Source organism: Mobula birostris, chromosome 14 (assembly GCF_030028105.1).
Source record: "Mobula birostris isolate sMobBir1 chromosome 14, sMobBir1.hap1, whole genome shotgun sequence".
Taxonomy (NCBI): domain Eukaryota; kingdom Metazoa; phylum Chordata; class Chondrichthyes; order Myliobatiformes; family Myliobatidae; genus Mobula; species Mobula birostris.
The window spans coordinates 18,463,268-18,484,207 of NC_092383.1; the positions used below are offsets into that span (position 1 = coordinate 18,463,268).

General features: G+C 41.4%; 1 protein-coding gene across 1 annotated transcript in view; it reads right to left on the minus strand.

Annotated features, from left to right (window-relative positions):
• The window catches only part of igdcc4 (immunoglobulin superfamily, DCC subclass, member 4), a 178,954-nt gene that overhangs the window by 71,925 nt on the left and 86,089 nt on the right, over window positions 1-20,940 (minus strand). The window contains exon 5 of the mRNA XM_072278159.1: window positions 3,681-3,815. Coding sequence (XP_072134260.1) covers window positions 3,681-3,815 — 135 coding nt within the window. The remainder of the gene's footprint in view (window positions 1-3,680; window positions 3,816-20,940) is intronic.

The following is a 20,940-nucleotide window of genomic DNA, read 5'->3' on the forward strand; positions in this document are numbered from 1 at the left end:
CATAACAAGGGGAATTGAGTATAAGAGCAAAGAGGTCCTTCTGCAGCTGTACAGGGCCCTGGTGAGATCACACCTGGAGTACTGTGTGCAGTTTTGGTCTCCAAATTTGAGGAAGGACATTCTTGCTATTGAGGGAGTGCAGCGTAGCTTCACAAGGTTAATTCCCGGGATGGTGGGACTGTTATATGTCAAAAGATTGAAGCGACTGGGCTTGTATACTCTGGAATTTAGAAGGCTGAGCGGGGATCTTACTGAAACATATAAGATTATTCAGGGATTGGACACACTGGAGGCAGGAAGCACGTTCCCGCTGATGGGTGAGTCCAGAACCAGAGGCCACAGTTTAAGAATAAGGGATAGGCCATTTAGAACGGAGTTGAGGAAAAACTTTTTCACCCAGAGAGTGGTGGATGTATGGAATGCTCTGCCCCAGAAGGCTGTGGAGGCCAAGTCTCTGGATGCTTTCAAGAAAGAGATGGATAGAGCTCTTAAAGATAGTGGAATCCAAGGTTATGGGGATAAGGCAGGAACTGGATACTGATTGTGGATGATCAGCCATGATCACAGTGAATGGTGGTGCTGGCTCAAAGGGCCGAATGGCCTACTCCTGCACCTATTGTCTATTGTCCCATGCTCCACTTCGAGGTCATCAGTTGCCCAACACCTTTCTGGATATTTCTCCATAAATTTGTGAAGTGATGGTCCAAGGATTCTCATGATTCTATTAGTCTCTTGATGATTGAGATTTAGGCCTGATTCATGCCAGTGGGTTTCGAAGATTTTCTGGAGACAATACTAAAATTTTGAAGTTGCCCAGCAGGACATTAGCTTGGCGCACCGCAAGAGGTATGAGCCATCAATCATTCATTTTCACAACAGACAATATTTCGTTTTGTTATCAATATCTGCTCTCACTGAAGGTGTCTTCTGAGATATAGGAAGTGATCCAAATTTATGAGGATATCATGGAACTTACCTGCCTAGAGGTGGTGCTCTGCCACCAAGGTAGACTGACAAAGGATCATGATAATCAAGATGTTTAGTATGCGGCCCATCTTCTAGCGTGCTCCAGTGAATGACTTGATGAATATTTTGAGCTCAGCCTCTGAATGGTACATACAGTATCCATTACTGTGTATTGGAACTTGACTAAAAGTCATGATTTAGTTCTAAGTTAAGAAAGCAAAGATTGAGCAGTTTTTTTGGTCATCCTTTAGATTGTTTTTTATTCCTTTCTGCACCTTGTGGTGCATCAGCAGCAACCTTGCCATTCTTTTAGCATCTTGTCTGTTTTTTTTTTACAAGGCCGAGTTGCTAGCTCGACGCTTAACCCAGCACGGATGAAAAGCAAGCAGGGAGCCGGCTGGAAATGAACTCAGGACCACTCGCCTCTATGTCCAGTGCTGAAGCCACTACACCACCAGCTGGCTATCCTTTAGCTCTATTCTACTGGAAAGTTTGTTGAATATGAGGTGTTGTAGCAAGGAAGAGTAAGAAGTTGGTGTGATGACATAGCCTTGACTCCTGTCTGCACAGGGACTGCATCAGTGGTGAATTTACTGGTGACAATCAAATCTTGCACAGCATCAAAGAGCAGACAAAGATAGTGATAAGTTTTTTAGGACCAGCAAATATGATGAGGATTCGCCACAATTCTCTTTTAAGATTGAAGATTTTTGTAGCAAGTTTTTCAACAAGTACTCATGTGCACAATTAAGTAAGATGTTAAAATTGAAAGCAGAGGACTCTAATTGCATATCTTGAATTGGGAACAAATGAGTTCTTTAAAAGGTAAACTATCTGCGAATTATTACTAAATTTCCCCTTAGATTACTTTTTATGGTGGTTGATGAAAGATAATAATTTATTAGTACGTGTCATTATAATCATTCTCTGTCTTCTTTGTATGACATTCACGACATGCTCTCACCGACAGATCCACCAGACTCAATCCCATATAGGCTGAGGTCAAAAATGGACCTACTCAAGATGTTCAGAATCATTATTTTCACTGACAAGATGGCCTTGAGACTATGCAGTTAGCCAAATAAAGTTACATGAAAACACATTTCCCCTGCAAAACATATAAAGAAATTTTCCCGCACTGTGATAAAGCTCAAATCTGCCCAGTGCTAAGATCATTTAAATAATATATAGTTTCTGCCACTGGAGGTCCCAAGTGAGTACTGCACAACTGGTAGGGGAAACCTGCTATACAGGCTTTTCTTGGATTACAAACACCCAATTTCTGGACATCCTGTATACACAAATAAGCTCCCATAAATGTTATAAAATTCAATCAAGAATCAGTCTTGAGAAAAAATGTTTACATGCAACTCTACCACAGTAATCAGATACCATTTTTTCTTAAGAGCATGGATTGCCAGGTTACAGAGAGAAGCCACTTAAGAGCGTTTCTGGAAAATGGCAAGCAATCACTTCTATTGATACTTGTGCAATGATACTCTATTAAATAAGATAATACACACTGATATTTCAAAGGCCATTGAAACCACCTACTGAGCGTGGGACATCCTGATTCTGTGCCTCTGTAACTAGGCAGGGGAAGACAATAAATAAATGTTCCTGTTACTTGGCCCTCATCATCATAATTCTTTACTATATTGTGGCGATACAGTTACAATATCAAGATATTTTCCTAATTATGGACAAAATTGACTTATGGACTTATAAGAATTACTTGAGAAGAATAGCCATCTTTATTATTAAGCACACAGCAATCAACTTGAATATGAGAAGAACAATGCCAGCATAGAAATTAAAGATTAATTACTCAGTTTTGGTGGTGCCAGCTCGAGACTAAATATTGATCAGAGCAGGATGTAGACCTGATCAAAAATGGCTCTTTAGATTTCTTTGTCCAACTGCACATAAAAACTTTGATTGAAACCTAATACGGAACACAGCATTCCTGAATGCAGCAATGCAGCAATATTGAGAAATGGGATGTTCCTGCACTTCAGTTCTGCATTCTTTAAGGCAAATAAAATTCTTATAAATCAAGATGATGGTTTAAATTATGAATTGAAAACAAATAAAACTTCATTTTGCTGGAATGTGAAAAAAGCAAGCATGTCAGAAGAACTCGCTAGTCAAGCAGCATCTGTGGAAAAAGAAAATAGTTAACATTTCAGGTCAAAGACTCTTCATCAGGACCAAGAAAGAGAGAAAGCAAGTTGGTTGAAGTAGCAAAGACATTGGGGAAGGGCAATGGGTGGAAACAAATGGACTATCCTCCTACCTTCTTACTAGTTACACCAACTTGCTTTCTCTCTCAGTTCTGATGCAAAGGCAACAATCCAAAATATTAACTGGAGTCTCTTTCCACAAATTCTGTTTGACTGACTGAGTTCCCTGAGCATTTCTGTTGTTGCTAACTGTTAACAGCTTTTATTGTAAACTGGTCTGAATAAAATAGATATTAATCAGTCACTGAGCAATTTTTAAACATCCATTTTACTTGCTAGGAGTAAAACAGAAATCCTGAACTGGCAACAGAAGGGTAATGGATTGTGAAATCAAAAATGTGGGGCAATTAATGAAGCCTGCCATCCTTACTAAAATTAAGATTCACTGTATTTTTAAAAACAGTTGCCTCTGAAAAAGCTTCTCTCCACTCAGAGCAGATTTTATTTTTATTGATGCTTCACTTTAATTACCTTGCCGAATCCAAGAAACAAATGGTGTTGGATCAGCATATGCCATGCACTCCATAATGGCCGTTTGACCAGCCGTAACAGTAACATTCTTTGGTTGAGCAATGATGACTACATCTCCAGGTATTGATTTAAATCCTAAAAAAAAGATAAATGGACGTGAGAAAATGAAAGTAGAATTAATTTTCTCCATTAAGTTTATTGTCCTTCAGCCAAAACAAATTGCAACAATCTATCCCTTTCAAAGTGTGTGAAATAATAGAACAAAATATGTTATTAAAGATTCATATAATGCAGTACTTGCATCAAAACATTTAAATTGCATTTTCGCCAGCACTCAAAGTACCAATGTTTCTTCATGTATTGTTGTACCTTCAAAAGTTGAACCAACAAATACTTAAATTCTGTATAAAAGGTAATTTCCAGGTACAATAAATTTCCTCAAAAACCTTCTGTTTAAAACTCTACCAAACAGATATCTATGCAATTGAATTTCTAAGAAAAAGCTTAATTGAAAGGGTTGTAAAGAGAGCTTTTGGGACATCGACCTTCATAAATCGCAGTGCTAAGTAGAAGAGTTGGGATGTTATACAGTATTCAAGTTGTATGAGTTACATTTTATGTCAATAACTTGGACGATGGACGATGACTTTTGCAAAGTTTGGAGCTGATACAAAGATATGTGGAGGAGCAGGTAGTTTCGAGAGGCTGTAATTCAACTTAGACAGATTAGGAGAATGGGCAAAGAAGTGGGAGATGGAATACATTGTTGGAAAGTGCAAGGTCATACACTTTGGTAGAAGAAATAAAAGGGTAGACTATTTTCTAAATGGAGAGAAAATTCAAAAACCTGAGGCGCAAAGGTTAGCCCTTGTGCAGGAAATCCTAAAGGTTAATTTGCAGGTTGAGTCTTAGGTGAGGAAGGCAAGTCCAGTGTTAGTATACATTTCAAGAGGATAGAATATAAAAGCAAGGATGCAATGCTGAGACTTTTTAAAGCACTGGTGAGGCTTCCCTTGGAGTATTGTGAGCAGTTTTGGGCCCCTTATCTTAGAAAGGATGTGCTGACATTGGAGAGGGTTCAAAGTAGATGCATGAAAATGATTCCAGGATTGAATGACTTCTCATATGAAGAGCGTTTGATGGCTTTAGGCTTGTATTCTTCCGTCCTTGGACTCACATTACACCGCATGCTGTCGGAGCAGCGCTGCCAAGATAATCAAGGACACGACCCACCCAGCCAACACACTTTTCATCCCTCTTCCTTCCGGGAGAGGGCTCAGGAGCTTGAAGACTCGTACGGCCAGATTTGGGAACAGCTGCTTTCCAACTGTGATAAGACTGCTGAACGGATCCTGACCCGGATCTGGGCCGTACCCTCCAAATATCCGGACCTGTATCTTGGTTTTTTTGTACTACCTTACTTTCCATTTTTCTATTTTCTATTTATGATTTACAATTTACATTTTTAATATTTACTATCGATTTGAAATCCAAGGAGCAGGAAGCGCAGAATCAAATATCGCTATGATGATTGTACGTTCTAGTATCAATTGTTTGGCGACAACATAGTATAAAGTATTCACCAGAATACAGAAGAATGAGGGTTGACCTAACTAAAACCTTTTGAATAATGAAATGTCTTAATAGAGTGGATGTGGAGATATTTCCTGTTGTGGGAGAGTCTAGAACCAGGGGATTCAGCCTCAGAATAGAGAGGCGTCCTTTTTGAACAGAGATGAGGAGGAATTTCTTTATCCAGAGAGTGGTGAACCTGTGGAATTCATTGTGGCAGTTGTGGAAGCCAACCGTTTACAAATATTTAACGCAGAGGTTGTTAGATTCTTGATTGGTCAAGCCATGAAGGGATACAGGGAGAAGGCAGTTGACTGGGTCTGAGAGGAATAATGGATCAGCCATGATGAAATGCCGGAGAAGACTTGATGGGCCAAATGACCCTAATTCTGCTCTTATGTCTAATGGTCTTATGGTCGAAGACATTATTGAGGCCAAATTTAGAGTACAGTTCTGGTCCCTTACCTACAGGAAAGATATCAATAAGATTTAAAGAGTACAGAGAAAATTTACAATGGTGTTGTCAGGACTTGAGGACCTGAGTTATAGGGAATGGTTGAGTAAGTTAGGACTTTGTTTTCTGGTGTGCAGGAGAATGTGTGGAAACTTGACAACAGTTTAAAAAATTATGATGAGTATAGATAGGGTAAATGCAAGCAAGCTTTATCCACAGAGGTTGGGTGAGTCTACAGTTATAGGACAAAGGCTAAGGGTAAAAGCTGAAAATTTAAGGGGAACCTGAGGGGGAACTTTTTCACTCAAAGGGTGGTGCAAGTGTGAAACGAACTTCCATCAGAAGAGGCGAATGCGGGTTTGACTGCAACTTTTAAGAGAAGATTGGATAAGTACTTGGATGGGAGGGCATGGGGGCCCATGGTCCCGGTGTGTGTCAATGGGACTAAACAGTGCAACAATTCAGCATGGACTAGATAGGCTATAAGGCCTGTTTCTCTATGACTCTATGTACTGTATCAATCTGAAATCAACTGATCCTCCAGCTTACCAATAGGATGTCTTGTGCAACAACAGGATTAAGAATGAGGCAAGATTTGAAAGTCACAGGATATAGTACTTGAGAACAGAAAAGAATTTATACCATAAGGGCCAGGAATAGAAGTGGAGCTGTCAGTTCAATACAAGCAGGGTTGAAATAACCTGAAGAAGATATTACAGATGTTGAGATTGGAGAGGACATCAGAGAGTAGAAAGGACAAAATGCAAGTTGAGGTCAGGTAGAGGAAACATTAAATGTCTGGTGTGGCTGGCAAGTGGAAAGGAGGATTCCTACAGCAGAGGCAGTTAATCGTTTATTTCAATCCACATGACAAAGAAGCATATGAGCTCCTCACACTTGTTTAAAGTGTACTTAGAGGTAGAAGGGAAGATAGTCATATAATGCCATCTCCACGGCACTTCACTCTGCCCTGACCCACCTGGACAGCCCCAACTCTTACGTTAGAATGCTGTTCATTGACTTTAGTTCGGCATTCAATACTGTGATCCCCTCCAAGCTGATCGCCAAACTTCGCCAGCTTGGTATCAGCTCATCCCTCTGCAATTGGACCTTGGACTTTCTGACTAACAGACCCCAATCAGTTAAGTTAGACAACCTCTTCTCCTCCACTCTCACCCTGAACACTGGCATGCCTCAAGGCTGTGTGCTGAGCCCTCTTCTGTACTCCCTTTTCACCTATGACTGCGTTCCTGTACATGGTTCTAACTCCATAATCAAGTTCGCAGATGACACCACGGTGGTTGGCCTGATCAGAGGGGATGATGAGACGGCCTACAGGGACGAGGTCCAGCACCTGGCCACATGGTGTGTCAACAACAACCTGGGCCTTAACACCCAGACAACCAAGGAGATCATGGTGGATTTCAGGCAAGCTAGGAGCCACACTCACGTCCCCATCTACATCAACGGAGTTATAGTGGAACGTGTATCAAGCTTCAAATTCCTTGGTGTCCACATTTCCAAGGATCTCACCTGGTCCCTGAACTCCTCCATCCTGATCAAAAAGGTGCAACAGCGCCTTTACTTCCTGCAGAGCATCAAGAAAGCTCACCTCTGTCCCAGGGTACCAACGGACTTTTACCGCTGTACCATTCAGAGCATACTCACCAACTGCATCTCAGTGTGGTATGGCAATTGTCCCATATCGGACCGCAAAGTGTGTGGTGAAAACTGCCCAGTGGATTATCGGCACCCAATTGTCCACCATTGAGAACATCTACCATAAATGCTGCCTGGGCAGGACAAAAAGCATTATCAAGGATGCATCTCACTCTAACCATGGACTTCTTACTCTCCTCCTATCCGGTAGGCGCTACAGGAGCCTCCGCTCCCACACCAGCAGGCACAGGAAGAGCTTCTTCCCTGAGGCTGTGACCCTGCTGAACCTCACATCACAGCGCTAAGCAGTATTGCACCCATATTGTACTGTCTCAGTACTTTTATATTTGTGTGCTGTAGCACTTACTTTTTATTCACAGTTATTTTGTAAATAACACTATTCTTTGCATTTCTGGTTAGATGCTAACTGCATTTCATTGGCTTTGTATCTGTACTCGGCACAATGACAATACAGCTGAATCTAATCTAATCTAATCCTTCAGCACCGAATTGGACCCCTTGACCTATCTAGTCTGTGCAAAACTATTATTCTCCCTAGTCCCATCAATCTGCATCTTCACCATAGCCCTCCATACTCCACTCGTCAATGTACTTATCCAAACTTCTCTTTGTTATCGAAATCAAACCCACATCCATCACTTCTGTTGGCAGCTCATTCCACACTTTCACCACTCTCTGACTTGAAGTTCTCACTCACGTTCCTCTTAAACATTTCACTTGTCACCCTTAACCCCAGACCTTCAGTTCTAGTCTCACCTATGCTCAGTGAGAGAAGCCTGCTTGCATTTAACCTGGCTATAACACTCATAATTTTATATAGCTCTATCAAATCTCCAATCATTCTCCTATGCTCCAGGCCTAACCTATTCAAACCTTTCCCTATAACTCAGATCCTCAAATCCCATCTACATCCTCGTAAAGTTTCTTCGTACTCTTTCAATCTTATTGATATCTTTCCCGCAGGTAGGTGACTAGATCTGCACATAATACTCCAAATTAGGCCTCACCAGCATCTTATACAACTTCAACATAACCTCTCAATTCCTGTACTCAATATTTTTACTCATGAAGGCCAATGTGCCAAAAGTTTTCTTTATGACCCTAACTACCGGTGACACCACTCTCAAGGAGATTTATGGACCTGTATTCCCAGAACCCTCTGTTCTACCAAGATGGCAGTAAATAAAGGAGACCAGAGCTTGTATTTGTATTCCTGATGTATTTGCAGCAGCATTTTATTTTGGCAGAGAAGTGCAAAACTCACAAAACCAGTTAAGCCATAAATATACAAAGTGGTTTTCATTAGGCTGAAGCCACTAAAGAAATAGAGTAACTATGCCTTTCGAGTTTTTTTTTTATTAAAACAAGGAAAATTTCATAAGAGTACGCCTGGGGGAAAGCACTGCATGCCAAGAGTGCCAACCTAGTGGGGAGTTGCACATTTTGCCAAGTGTCAAATTTCAGTTTGAGCTTTAGCCATTTGTATGCAGAGAAAAATCCTTTGCTTTCAACCTCTAAATGGTAATCCAAGCTTTGCTGAATTGTTTATTGGTATAACCTAAAGGTCCAAAGCTCTGGTTTTGAGTGCTCACCATGAAGCCACTTCTTTGTTTTCACCAGTACAAGCAGTCCCGACTTTTCAGAGCTAGGCAGATTAATTATCAGAAAATCAGCACTCTATCCAACTTCTGTCCTAAATATTTGGCCTTGGTCAGGAATTAATAAAGTGGCATAAAAAGGCAAAGATGCTGAAGCATTAATACAATTATCACTTGTAACATTATGTTTTTACAGAAGCTAATAAGCCACTGTGAAAGATATGAAACAAGGAATTTACTCTGTCATAATGCTTCCCTCTTTCGATTCCACTGTGATTACTATACATGTACATGCTGTTTATTCTCAGCAGCCAACAATGCAGCCCAGTAAGAATGTACTATTTATGTCAGTCTACCAATAATTAAAATGCAAATTTAGCACAGTGTTATTAAACAATATCAACAGCTAATTATTCTAATAGTGGAAACCATCCAATATTAATGGCTTTTTTCCAACAAAAAGAGATCTGTTCATTGAAGTTAGTAACATTTATACTTGCACAGCCTTCCATGCCAATATAAAGTGTTTTTAGAATATAATTTGGGGGAAAAATCTTAAACTTTTGAAGGAGAACATGGCCTGAGATGATTAATAGAGAATGTTGATATGATCTATTTTCTCTTCCTCATTCATTCCATTTTGTATTTCTTTCTTGCACAGCATCATACTCTTTTATTTGATATCTGCTTATTTCTAATTTGATCCTTTCCCATACAATTAAACTCATATCTTGTATGTTGCAAGTCTGCAAATAAACAATGAATTCAATTGCCAAGCTAGATGTGGTCATTTGTCAAAATGAGGTAAATATCATGTAGCTATTTTCGAGTAAAGATTGAGGCATTCTAGGACGTCAGTAAAGTCTTGCCATCACCATTCTTACTTTAGCCACACCATCAGTGTCAATATTTAAAAACAACTACTTAAATTAGGCAAATACATATCTTCGTGAATTTTTGTCAACAGTCTCACATTTTGAATAGGAGCAGTCATGATCAGGCTTCAGCCAATCAGTGAGCTGTGATACATATGTTATGTATCAAACAGAGAATTATCCAGCTACCAGAACCCTTCTACATTCATGCAACTAAACTGGGGAAATGACAATTACTTCAGTTGACAATTTAATCATCCATTTTGAAAATTTTGTTCTCAGATTTTGAACAAAACTGCCAAACTATTTACTGTATACTGAGTGTGATTCAAATCAGGTAGCATAGGACCAGCTGTAGCCAGACAAAACACACACAGCATTCTCTCTTACATTCAACATTATTAAGTTGCTGTTTATTTCTACATAATAGTGAGTCTTCATGACTCACAAAGAACAGGATTTTTTTAAATCGGGGAGGGGGAGTTGTTGATTTGTCACTGATGAGTATTTGGGCTGATGTGGATGTTACAAGAGATATCTGAAGCTCATGTAAACGTGTTATATATGGCAACATGACAAATGCCATGAATAACAGGCAACAAATTTGAAGTTGCTTGGTTTAATGACGTAAAATAAAATCAATGACTATTAGAGATACAAGAATAGTAGACAAAATGTTGCCAGGTACTTAACTTATTATGGGAGATTGACTACCCTGCATGGAAAATAAAAGGAAACTATTTTAAAATTTGTAAAGCATTTAGGAATAATTTTTTAAACAAATCTGTCACTTAGCTTTATATGGAACTAGTATTAAAGAATACTGTCCTTACTTAAGTTAATTTCTCTTGCTGAGAACATATAATTAGATATACTACTTGCCAAGAGTGAATTTGGGTGAATTCCTAATGGAATTCATAAAATAAGCTAGATAATTGAAACTAGTGATCAATGATAGTCTCTAGACTACATTCAATTACACAATGGTTCTAAAATTTATTTAGAATTATTTGGTGTAATAGCGACAGTCTACTGTTTTACATTAAAAAAATACACACAAAATTTAAGTAATTTATATCCCAGTGTTGCTTTAAAAGCCAACATGAAATACATACAGGTGCATAACATTAATTATAAAATGACCAATGGTACAAAGAAACTGAAAAATGGCAAGCAGCTCTTTATAGAATAAATTGGCATAGTTTCTTTTGTAGTAGAAGTTTAAAGATGCTATTGTTTAAAATATTTTCAAGTTGCACATTGCTTTGGAAGCACTGGACATAGGTTGCCAAAAGGACATGCTTGAAATATACCTACTTGGCTTAGAACAGTTTTAGCTTTCCTACAATTTGAAACAATTATGAAAATAGATTCTGGTTACAAAGATGCAAGGCTTTTGTCTCTCATTTTCTTAAGAGCAGTCCAAAACAGTGGGAAAAAAAAGTTCTCAGTCTGGGTCAGAAAAGCCTAAAGGTTGAATAACGATGGCTAGTTCAAAAAGCATTCATTTGTAAAATCAGCCATAATAAGGAAACAATGTGTTAACCACTATAAAAGTCATTGAAAAATACTTTCATTTGATCCATGTACAAGAAATATTACTCCTTTGTAAATAGCTTCACCTCACCAGAATCTCTTTAACCTGCCCTTCCTAACTGGGAGAATAATGCACAAATGTTGAACAAGTGAAATTGGCACCAGGGATCTTCAGAAAATAGTCACAAAGCACACCATTGTTTAATTGAGTGTTAGGCGAGGGAGCTGCTCTCCCGGGCATGTTGATGCAAAATTCTTACAGATATGCTAAAACCAAGAAAAAATTACTGCTGGTCTATGAAGCTTAAAATTTCTTGGCACCATCACATCAAAGATATAATTCCACACACATTCTTACAATTACAGGTATACCTGCATGCGTACACTCCCTTCTTATCTGGATCCACCCAATTACATGTCAGCTCTTAACCATTATCCTGTCAGAGGCACAAAAACAGGACCTTTGGCCAATCAGGTCCACAATGACTGACCATCAACCACTAACCTTAAGTTAATTCCTTTTTTTATTCTCCTTTACCCTCTCATCAATCTATATACTACTAGAACTCTCATGCTCTGTTTGTCTGTTTGTGACCTCCAATTAGCGCAAACGGTGCATTACAGTGGCATTTTTTTTGGCTAGGTCGAATTAAAATGCGCTAACTTACAGAATGCAGGCAAAGTTCAGGGTTACATATTCGTATAAAATTGCTCATTCGCCAAAAATCAACAGGCTGGCTTTCACCCAAGAGCCGATCCGCCATCATGGAAATCGGGACGCGACAGCCCAACGCATGCGCACAGCCAGCCTCAGCAGCAACACCTACGGAGCAAAAGGGCAGGCCAGCTCTATTTCGAGGGATCACATTCTGCTAATCACCATCAGCATGTGCAGGATTGGGACAGATCTAACTGCCACCCATCAATAAGAGATAATTAAATCTTATTGTAATGACGTACTTCCAGACACCCATAAAACCCTTTGCTACAGTCAAAGGACAGTGGTGACTATATCATGTCCATTTAGGAGATCGCCAACTACATCATCAAGAATAATCAGCATCCTTTGGTGTTAGCGTTTCACATCTTCTATCCAGCGTTAGGGTAAAAAAAAATGGTCAGCCTAATTATGCCGCATGGAAAGGGAAGGGGGACATTATGGCCAAGAGATGACGCCAAACGTTGTTGGGAAGTGGCAAGGAGAGGGAGAGAACAAGAATTGGATGAGGCTAGGGCCACACAACTCCAGGATCAGTCAGGACAAAAAAAATGAGAAGAGACAGAGGAGGAAAGGCATGCACGTCTCCAGAATCAGAGACAAACAACAAACAGAAGAGATGAAGAGATGGGGGATGAAAGGGCTGCACATCTCCAGAATGACAACGAGAGGCACAAGGGTGGCAGAGCATCACTCACAACACGCTGGAGGAACTCAGCAGGTTGGGCAGCATCTGTGGAAACAATCAGTCAACGTTTTGGGCCGCAACCTCTCGTCAGGACTGAAGAGGGAGGAGGCAGAAGCCCCATAAAGGAGGTGGGGGGATGGTGGGAAGGAGAAGGCTGGTAGGTTTCATGTGAAAAACCAGTAAGGGCAAAGATAAAGGGGTGGGGGAGGGGAAGCAAGGAGGGGATAGGCAGGAAAGGTGAAGAAGGAATAGGGGAAAGCACAATGGGTAGTAGAAGGAGGCGGAACCACAAGGGAGGTGATAGGCAGCTGGAGGTGGGGGCAGAGTGAAACAGGGATCGTGGAAGGGAGGGGGAGAGAATTACCAGAAGTTGGAGAATTCAATGTTCATACCAAGGGGCTGGAGACTACCCAGATGGTATATGAGGTGTTGCTCCTCCAACCTGAGTTTAGCCTCATCCTGGCAGTAGAGGAGGCCATGGATGGACATACCTGAATGGGAATGTGAAGCGGAGTTGAAGTGGGTGGCAACCGGGAGATCTTGTCTGTTGTGGCAGACGGAGCGGAGGTGCTCGACGAAGCAGTCCCCCAATCTGCATCGGGTTTCACCAATTTACAGGAGGCCGCACCGGGAGCACCGGATGCAATAGATGACCCCAACAGACTCACAAGTGAAGTGTTGCCTCACTTGGAAGGACTGTTTGGGGCCCTGAATGGTGGCAAGAGAGGAGGTGTAGGGACAGGTGTAGCACTTACGCTTACAGGGATAAGTGCGGATGGGAGATCCGTGGGGAGGGACCTGTGGACCAGGAAGTCGTGGAGGGACCAATCCCTGGGGAAAGCGGAGAGGGGTGGAGAGGGAAAGATGTGTTTAGTGGTGGGGTCCTGTTGAAGGTGGCGGAAGTTGCGGAGGATAATGTGCTGGATCCGGAGGCTGGTGGAGTCATAGGTGAGGCCAAGGGGAACTCTGTCCCTGCTGTGGTGACAGGAGGATGGGGTGAGGGCCGAAGTGCGGGAAATGGAGGAGATGCGGGTGAGGGCATCATTGATGACGGCAGAAGGGAAACCACGATCCTTAAAGAAAGAGGACATTTGAGATGTCCTGGATGGCAGATAAGCCAGAAATGACACTATCAAAAGTGTCCTTCGTTAAATGAGGAGCAACTATATTTGCTTTGCTACGACTCGTTCTTCTTTAATAAACTGAGGTTTTCTACTTCAGTTTCCAAAGCAAAGCGATACCAACGGCATTCAGGAAAATTTAATGTTCATTCTGGTCACATCAGACTGCACTACCCTTCTCCCAGAGGGTGCCCCAACCGGTCACCCCGTTGTCTAGTTCCCTCTAAATTCTACCACACAGCTACACATTATGGATAAAATATTAAGTATGAGGGGATAAACAATTAAGTGTACATTGGAATAATTGGATTTAGCATCATCAATGAAATATATTTGTATTTCGGATTGTTGTAAAGACAGGCAGTCCTAAGACGTGGTGACATGATCTACTTTCTGACATTTATCTTTTAAGTACTGGGCAAATGTTTCACTCATTGTAACCCTTGACTGAAACTTCCTCCAAGGATTATAAAACTATTAAAGTTCTGTAAATCTTTGGATAACTTATAGTTTCTTGCATCTTTTAGAACAGATAACATATTCATAACACATTTAGAAACTTCAAAAGTTTGCCTTGCAGCAGTTATGTTCTTGTAAATATAGCCTTTTCCTTTCTTATCCATTAATATTTATCAGGGAGTCACTTAATTTTACACAAGTCAGAATAGAATAATAGTATTTCTGGTGTTTTGGAAGTTAAAGAATATTTCATACACTATTAATTAGGTGGAAATATAAAAGTAACAGTTTTAAATGTAACCTATCCCCTCATACTTAATATTTTGTCCATAATATGTAGCTGTGTGGTAGAATTTAGAGGGAACTAGACAACGGGGTGACCTGTTGGGGCACCCTTTGACAGAAGGGTAGTGCAGTCTGATGTGACCAGAACGAACATTAAATTGTCCTGAATGCCATTGGTATCGCTTTGCTTTGGAAACTGAAGTAGAAACCGCACTAATCCCATCACCATCAAACCCGCTGACAAAGGTGGTGCCATAGTAGTCTGGTGGATGGACCTCTACCTCACTGAGGCCAAACGGCAGCTCTCTGACACCTCCTCTTACTTACCCCTGGAACAGGACCCCACTAAAAAACATCAAACCTTTGTCTCCCGTACCATCACTGCCCTTATCAACTCCGGAGACCTTCCATCCTCAGCTGCTAAACTCATAATTCCCACACCCTGTACCGCTCAGTTTTACCTCCTCCCCAAGATCCACAAGCCTGACTGTCCCGGTAGACCCATAGTTTCTGCCTGCTCCTGTCCCACCGAACTTGTATCTGCCTACCTGGACTCCATTTTGTCACTCATAGTTCAGTCCCTCCCCACCTACATCCGGGATACATCCCATGCCCTCCACCTCTTCAATAACTTACAGTTCCCCGGTCCCAACCGCTTCATTTTCACTATGGATGTCCAATCCTTATACACCTCCATTCCTCATCAAGAAGGACTCAAAGTCCTCCGCTACTTTCTGGACAATAGACCTCACCAGTTCCCCACCACCACTACCCTCCTCTGGTTGGCGGAACTGGTACACTTAATAACTCCTCTTTTGGCTCTTCCCACTTTCATCAGACTAAGGGTGTAGCTATGGGAACTTGCATGGGCCCCAGCTATGCCTGCCTCTTCGTTGGTTATGTGGAATAGTCTGTGCTCCAAACCTATTCTGGTACTGCTCCACAAATTTTCCTTCGCTACATTGACGACTACATTGGTGCTGCTTCCTGCACCCATGCTGAGCTCGTCAATTTCATCAACTTTATTTCAAACTTCCTCCCAGCCCTCAAATTCACTTGGTCTATCTCGGACACATCTCACCTCTTTCTCGATTTCTCGGTCTCCATCTCTGAGACACACTGTCCACTGACATCTTCTACAAGCCCACTGACTCTCATAACTACGTCGACTATACCTCCTCCCACCCCGCCACATGCAAAAATGCCATTCCCTATTCCCAGTTCCTCTGTCTCCGCCACATCTGCTCCCAGGATGAGGCTTTCTGTTCCAGGACATCTCAAATGTCCTCTTTCTTTAAGGATCATGGTTTCCCTTCTGCCGTCATCAATGATGCCCTCACCCGCATGTCCTCCATTTCCCGCACTTCAGACCCCACCCTATCCTCCCGCCACCACAACAGGGACAGAGTTCCCCCTGTCCTCACCTACCACCCCAACAGTCTCCGGATCCAGCACATTATCCTCCGCAACTTCCGCCACCTTCAACAGGACCCCACCACTAAGCACATCTTTCCCTCTCCACTTTCCACAGGGATCGGTCCCTCCACGACTCCCTGATCCACACGTCCCTCCCCACAGATCTTCCACCCGGCACTTATCCCTGTAAGCGTAAGTGCTACACCTGTCCCTACACCTCCTCTCTTGCCACCACTCAGGGCCCCAAACAGTCCTTCCAGGTGAGGTAACACTTCACTTGTGAGTCTGTTGGGGTCATCTATTGCATCCGGTGCTCACGGTGCAGCCTCCTCTACATCGGTGAAACCCGATGCAAACTGGGGGACCGCTTCGTCGAGCACCTCCGCTCCATCCGCCACAACAGACAGGATCTCCCGGTAGCCACCCACTTCAACTCTGCTTCCCATTCCCATATGTCCATACATGGCCTCCTCTACTGCCATGATGAGGCTAAACTCAGGTTGGAGGAGTAACACCTCACATACCGTCTAGGTAGTCTCCAGCCCCTTGGTATGAACACAGAATTCTCCAACTTCCGGTAATTCCCTCCCCCCCACTTCCCCAGCTGCCTATCACCTCCCTCATGGTTCCGCCTCCTTCTACTACCCATTGTGTTTTCCCCTATTCTTTCTTCACCTTTCCTGCCTATCACCTCCCTGCTTCCCCTCCCCCACCCCTTTATCTTTCCCCTTACTGGTTTTTCACCTGGAACCTACCAGCCTTCTCCTTCCCACCCTCCCCCCACCTTCTTTATAGGGCCTCTGCCCCTTCCCTCTACAGTCCTGACGAAGAGTTCCGGCCCGAAACATTGACAGATCGTTTCCACGGATGCTGCCCGACCTGCTGAGTCCCTCCAGCGTGTTGTGAGTGTTGTTTTGACCCCAGCATCTGCAGAGTATTTTGTGTTTAAATGTAACCTAGCAGCCAATGAATTAAGAAAAAAATAATTTAGGAGGGTCAATCCCATTTGACGAAGTTTAATACAAATAAGGAAATAAAGATAAATTTTAATATACTACCGAATATTCAGACGATAGATTATTGATGGAAGAATGAAAAAAGTGACTGACAATAAATGGGATGGAATATGAATTTTTTAAATGAAGTTATTCAGAGAAGGGAAGAGTCTGAATGGTATAAAAAGTAAACATATCTTTCACTTAGTTTTCAATTGAAATAAATATTGTGATTTGAAAGCTCATCCACAGTGAATTCTGCCCATGAAACAATTTCAATAAAAATTAACTTTTTAGAATTTTTGAATATATATAATATTTAGTGATGACACTACTGTGGTGGGTTGGAATAAAGGAGGTGATGAATCATCATATAGGAGAAAGATTGAAAATTTGACTGAGTGGTATAATAACAACCACCTCTCAACCAAGGATCTGATTGTACACTTCAGGAGAGGGAAAACAGAGGTCCATCAACCAGTAATCATAAGAGGATCACAGGTGGAGAGGGTCAGTAACTTTAAATTCCTGGATGTCACGATCTCAGAGGACCTGTCCTGGACCCATGGTATAAATATAATTGTAAAGAAAGCACGGCAGTGCCTCTACTTCCTCAGGAGTCTGCGGACATTCGGTACATCATCAAAAACCTTGGCAAGCTTCTATAGACATGTTCTGGAAAGTGTGCTGACTGACTATATAATGGCCTGATATGGAAACACCAATGTCTTTAAGCAGAGCTTCAGCGGGTTAATGGCGCCTAATGGCGACTCCTTTGCTTGAGTCTTCTGAAACAGCTTTATTTCCAACTTTAATATCTCTATTTTTCCCTTTCAGGGTTCTTTTGAAGATGCTGACCTGGAGTTACACACGGACTACAGTTCTTTGCAGGAATGGGACCCGCACGCGGGGTTCCATAACTAGCTGTTGTTCGGCACGCCAAAGGCTTGGCCGAAGAGTCTGGCTCAAATTCGGAAGCCTAGGATCTCGGGTTTCTGGAGACAGGCAGATCGAGGGTCAGTGTCACGACAGGAGACCCATGTGTTGTCGGGAGATCGGGATATCTGCTGTGTGCCTGGAGACCCGGGATCTTTGCAATCTTCAGGCACAGAGCTCGCAAAAAGCGACTTAACAGACTTTTAACATCATACACCAGCGAGTTCTTTGTTATGTCTCCCCGCTCGCTCAGAAAATGGAGGAATCCCCTTCTCCCTTATTTGGGAGAGAGAGAAGCTGTGGTATGTTGAATACCAGGTGAAACACAAGTCTTTGGGGTAACTGCAAGTCTGTGTCTTTGCTATTGCTTTGCTCACGCTTGAGTGCTTGATGGCAGGGCCGATGCTTTTTTTTGCCGGTGGGGGGAGGGGGGATTGTTGCTCGCTGCCACTTATGCACGGGGGGGAGCTGGGGGGGACTTCGGGGTTCTAACGTTTAACTGTCGTTCATTCTTTGGGGCACTTCTCTGTTTTTGTGGATGGTTGTGAAGAAAAAGCATTTCAGGATGTACGTTGTATACATTTCCCTGACATTACATTGTACCTTTGAATCTTTGAAAATCCTCCAAAAGGTAGTGGATTCGGCCCAGTACATCATGAGTAAACATCCACCCTCCAACTATTGAACACATCTGCATGAAACATCTACCGTAAAAAAGCAGCATCCATCTTCAAAGATACTCATGACCCAGGCCATACTCTTTTCTCGCTGCTGCCATCAGGTAGAAGGTACAAGAGCCTTAGGACTCACATCACCAGGTTCAACAAACAGTTACTACCCTACAACCATCAGGCTCTTGAACAAAACGGGATAACTACACTCATTCCACTTCTGGGTGTTCTCACAACCAATGGTTTCACTTTAAGAACTCTTTATCTTATTTTATGCTTGTTACTTAGTGTTATTTATTTATATCTGCATTAGCGTAGTTTGTTATCCATTGACCCTATTTACAGTTACTGTTCTATAGATTTGCTAAGTATGTCCGCAGAAAATGAATCTCAGGGTTGTATGTGGTGCCATGTATGTACTCTGATAATAAATTTTTACTTCAAACTTTGAATACAAGAAAGATCTGATGAAACAAGTCAGTTATAAAAGGCATTCTTTAAAACAACCAGACAGCAATGAGATGTATTTTAAATCTAATTAACATATACATTACAAAAACTGGCAACAGGTATTGTGTTATGAGACAAATACCAATATATTACTTAAATTTATAGTCATAGTTGTTTAAATGCATTGACTAAAGACACATGTATCAATCTTCTTAATAATCATAAGCATTTATTACACAGTAAACAAGAAACACATTTATCTGATATTTTATTTGATTATTTTACAAAATTACTTCTTGGCTAAGTCACAAAAGAAACTGCACAGTAGAACAGTGCACCACCACTCCAGAGTCTGCTAAATCTTCCTGAAGGTCTTTTGCAGTCAAATGGGGGTTTGATTTGCCTTTCTAGCAATCCTACGAGCAGTTCTCTCGGAAAGTTTTCTTGGTCTTCCAGACCTCAACTTGACCTCCACCATTCCTGTTAACTGCCATTTCTTAATTACATTACGAACTGAGGAAATGGCTACCTGAAAACGCTTTGCTATCTTCTTATAGCCTTCTCCTGCTTTGTGGGCATCATTTATTTTAATTTTCAGAGTACTAGGCAGCTGCTTAGAGGAGCCCATGGCTGCTGATTGTTGGGCAAGGTTTGAGGAGTCAGGGTATTTATAAAGCTTTGAAATTTGCATAACCTGGCCTTTCCTAACAATGACTGTGAACAAGCCATAGCACTAACAAGCTAATTAAGGTTTGAGACCTTGGTAAAAGTTATCCAAGAGCTCAAATCTCTTAGGGTGCCCAAAATTTTGCATGGTGCTCCTTTCCTTTTTTCACCCCAATCTAAAATTGTACAAAACAAAAATAATACACTAATCTTGCTTAAAATGTTGAAAAGAATATTTCATCTTTAACTTTATGACTTTTGGAGATCAGTTCATCTTCTACTCACTTAACTATTCACAGTAACAGAAATTTTGAACAGGGATGCCCAAACTTTTGCATGCCACCGTGCACCGTGAAAGTGCAGAATGTAAGAGTGATCCAGTAAGCATTCTCATCACATGGGCCAAGTAACAGATGCACCCTTCACAAATATTCCGAGCTGACGTATACAAATAATTACATTTATTTTCATTTTAGTTTCTTCCGTGCAGCAGTCATCTTTGTGTGGTGTGCATTGATGATAATTATATTTGAAGTATGCATCAAAAATTATCTCCATCAATATAGCTTAAATTGACAAGGATAACATAAAATACAGTGCCTATAAAAAGTACTCAGCCTGCCCCCGCCCAGAAGTTTTCATGTTTTATTGTTTTACAACATTGAATCACATTGGATTTAGTTGGGCCTTGTGACACTAATAAACAGAAAAAGCCTCTTTCCTGTCAAAATGAAAACAGATCTCTACAAAATGATCTAATTACAAATATAAAACACAAAATAATTGATTTCACAAGTATTCACCCTCTTTAATATGAGACACCAAATCATCACTGGTGCGGCTAAATATAGTTAGAAGTCACATAATTAGTTAAATGGAGATCTGTTTTTGGAGACCTGTGTGCAGTCAAGGTGTTTCAATTGATTGTAGTAAAAATACATCTGTATCTGGAAGGTTCAAGTGCTGGAGAGTCAGTATCCTGGCAAAAACTATACCATGAAGACAAAAGAACACTCCAAACAACTCCGTGAAAGTTATTGAACAGCACAAATCAGGAGATGGATACAAGAAAATTTCCAAGTCAATGAATATCCCTTGGAGTACAGTTAAGTCAATCATCAAGAAATTGAAAGATTATGG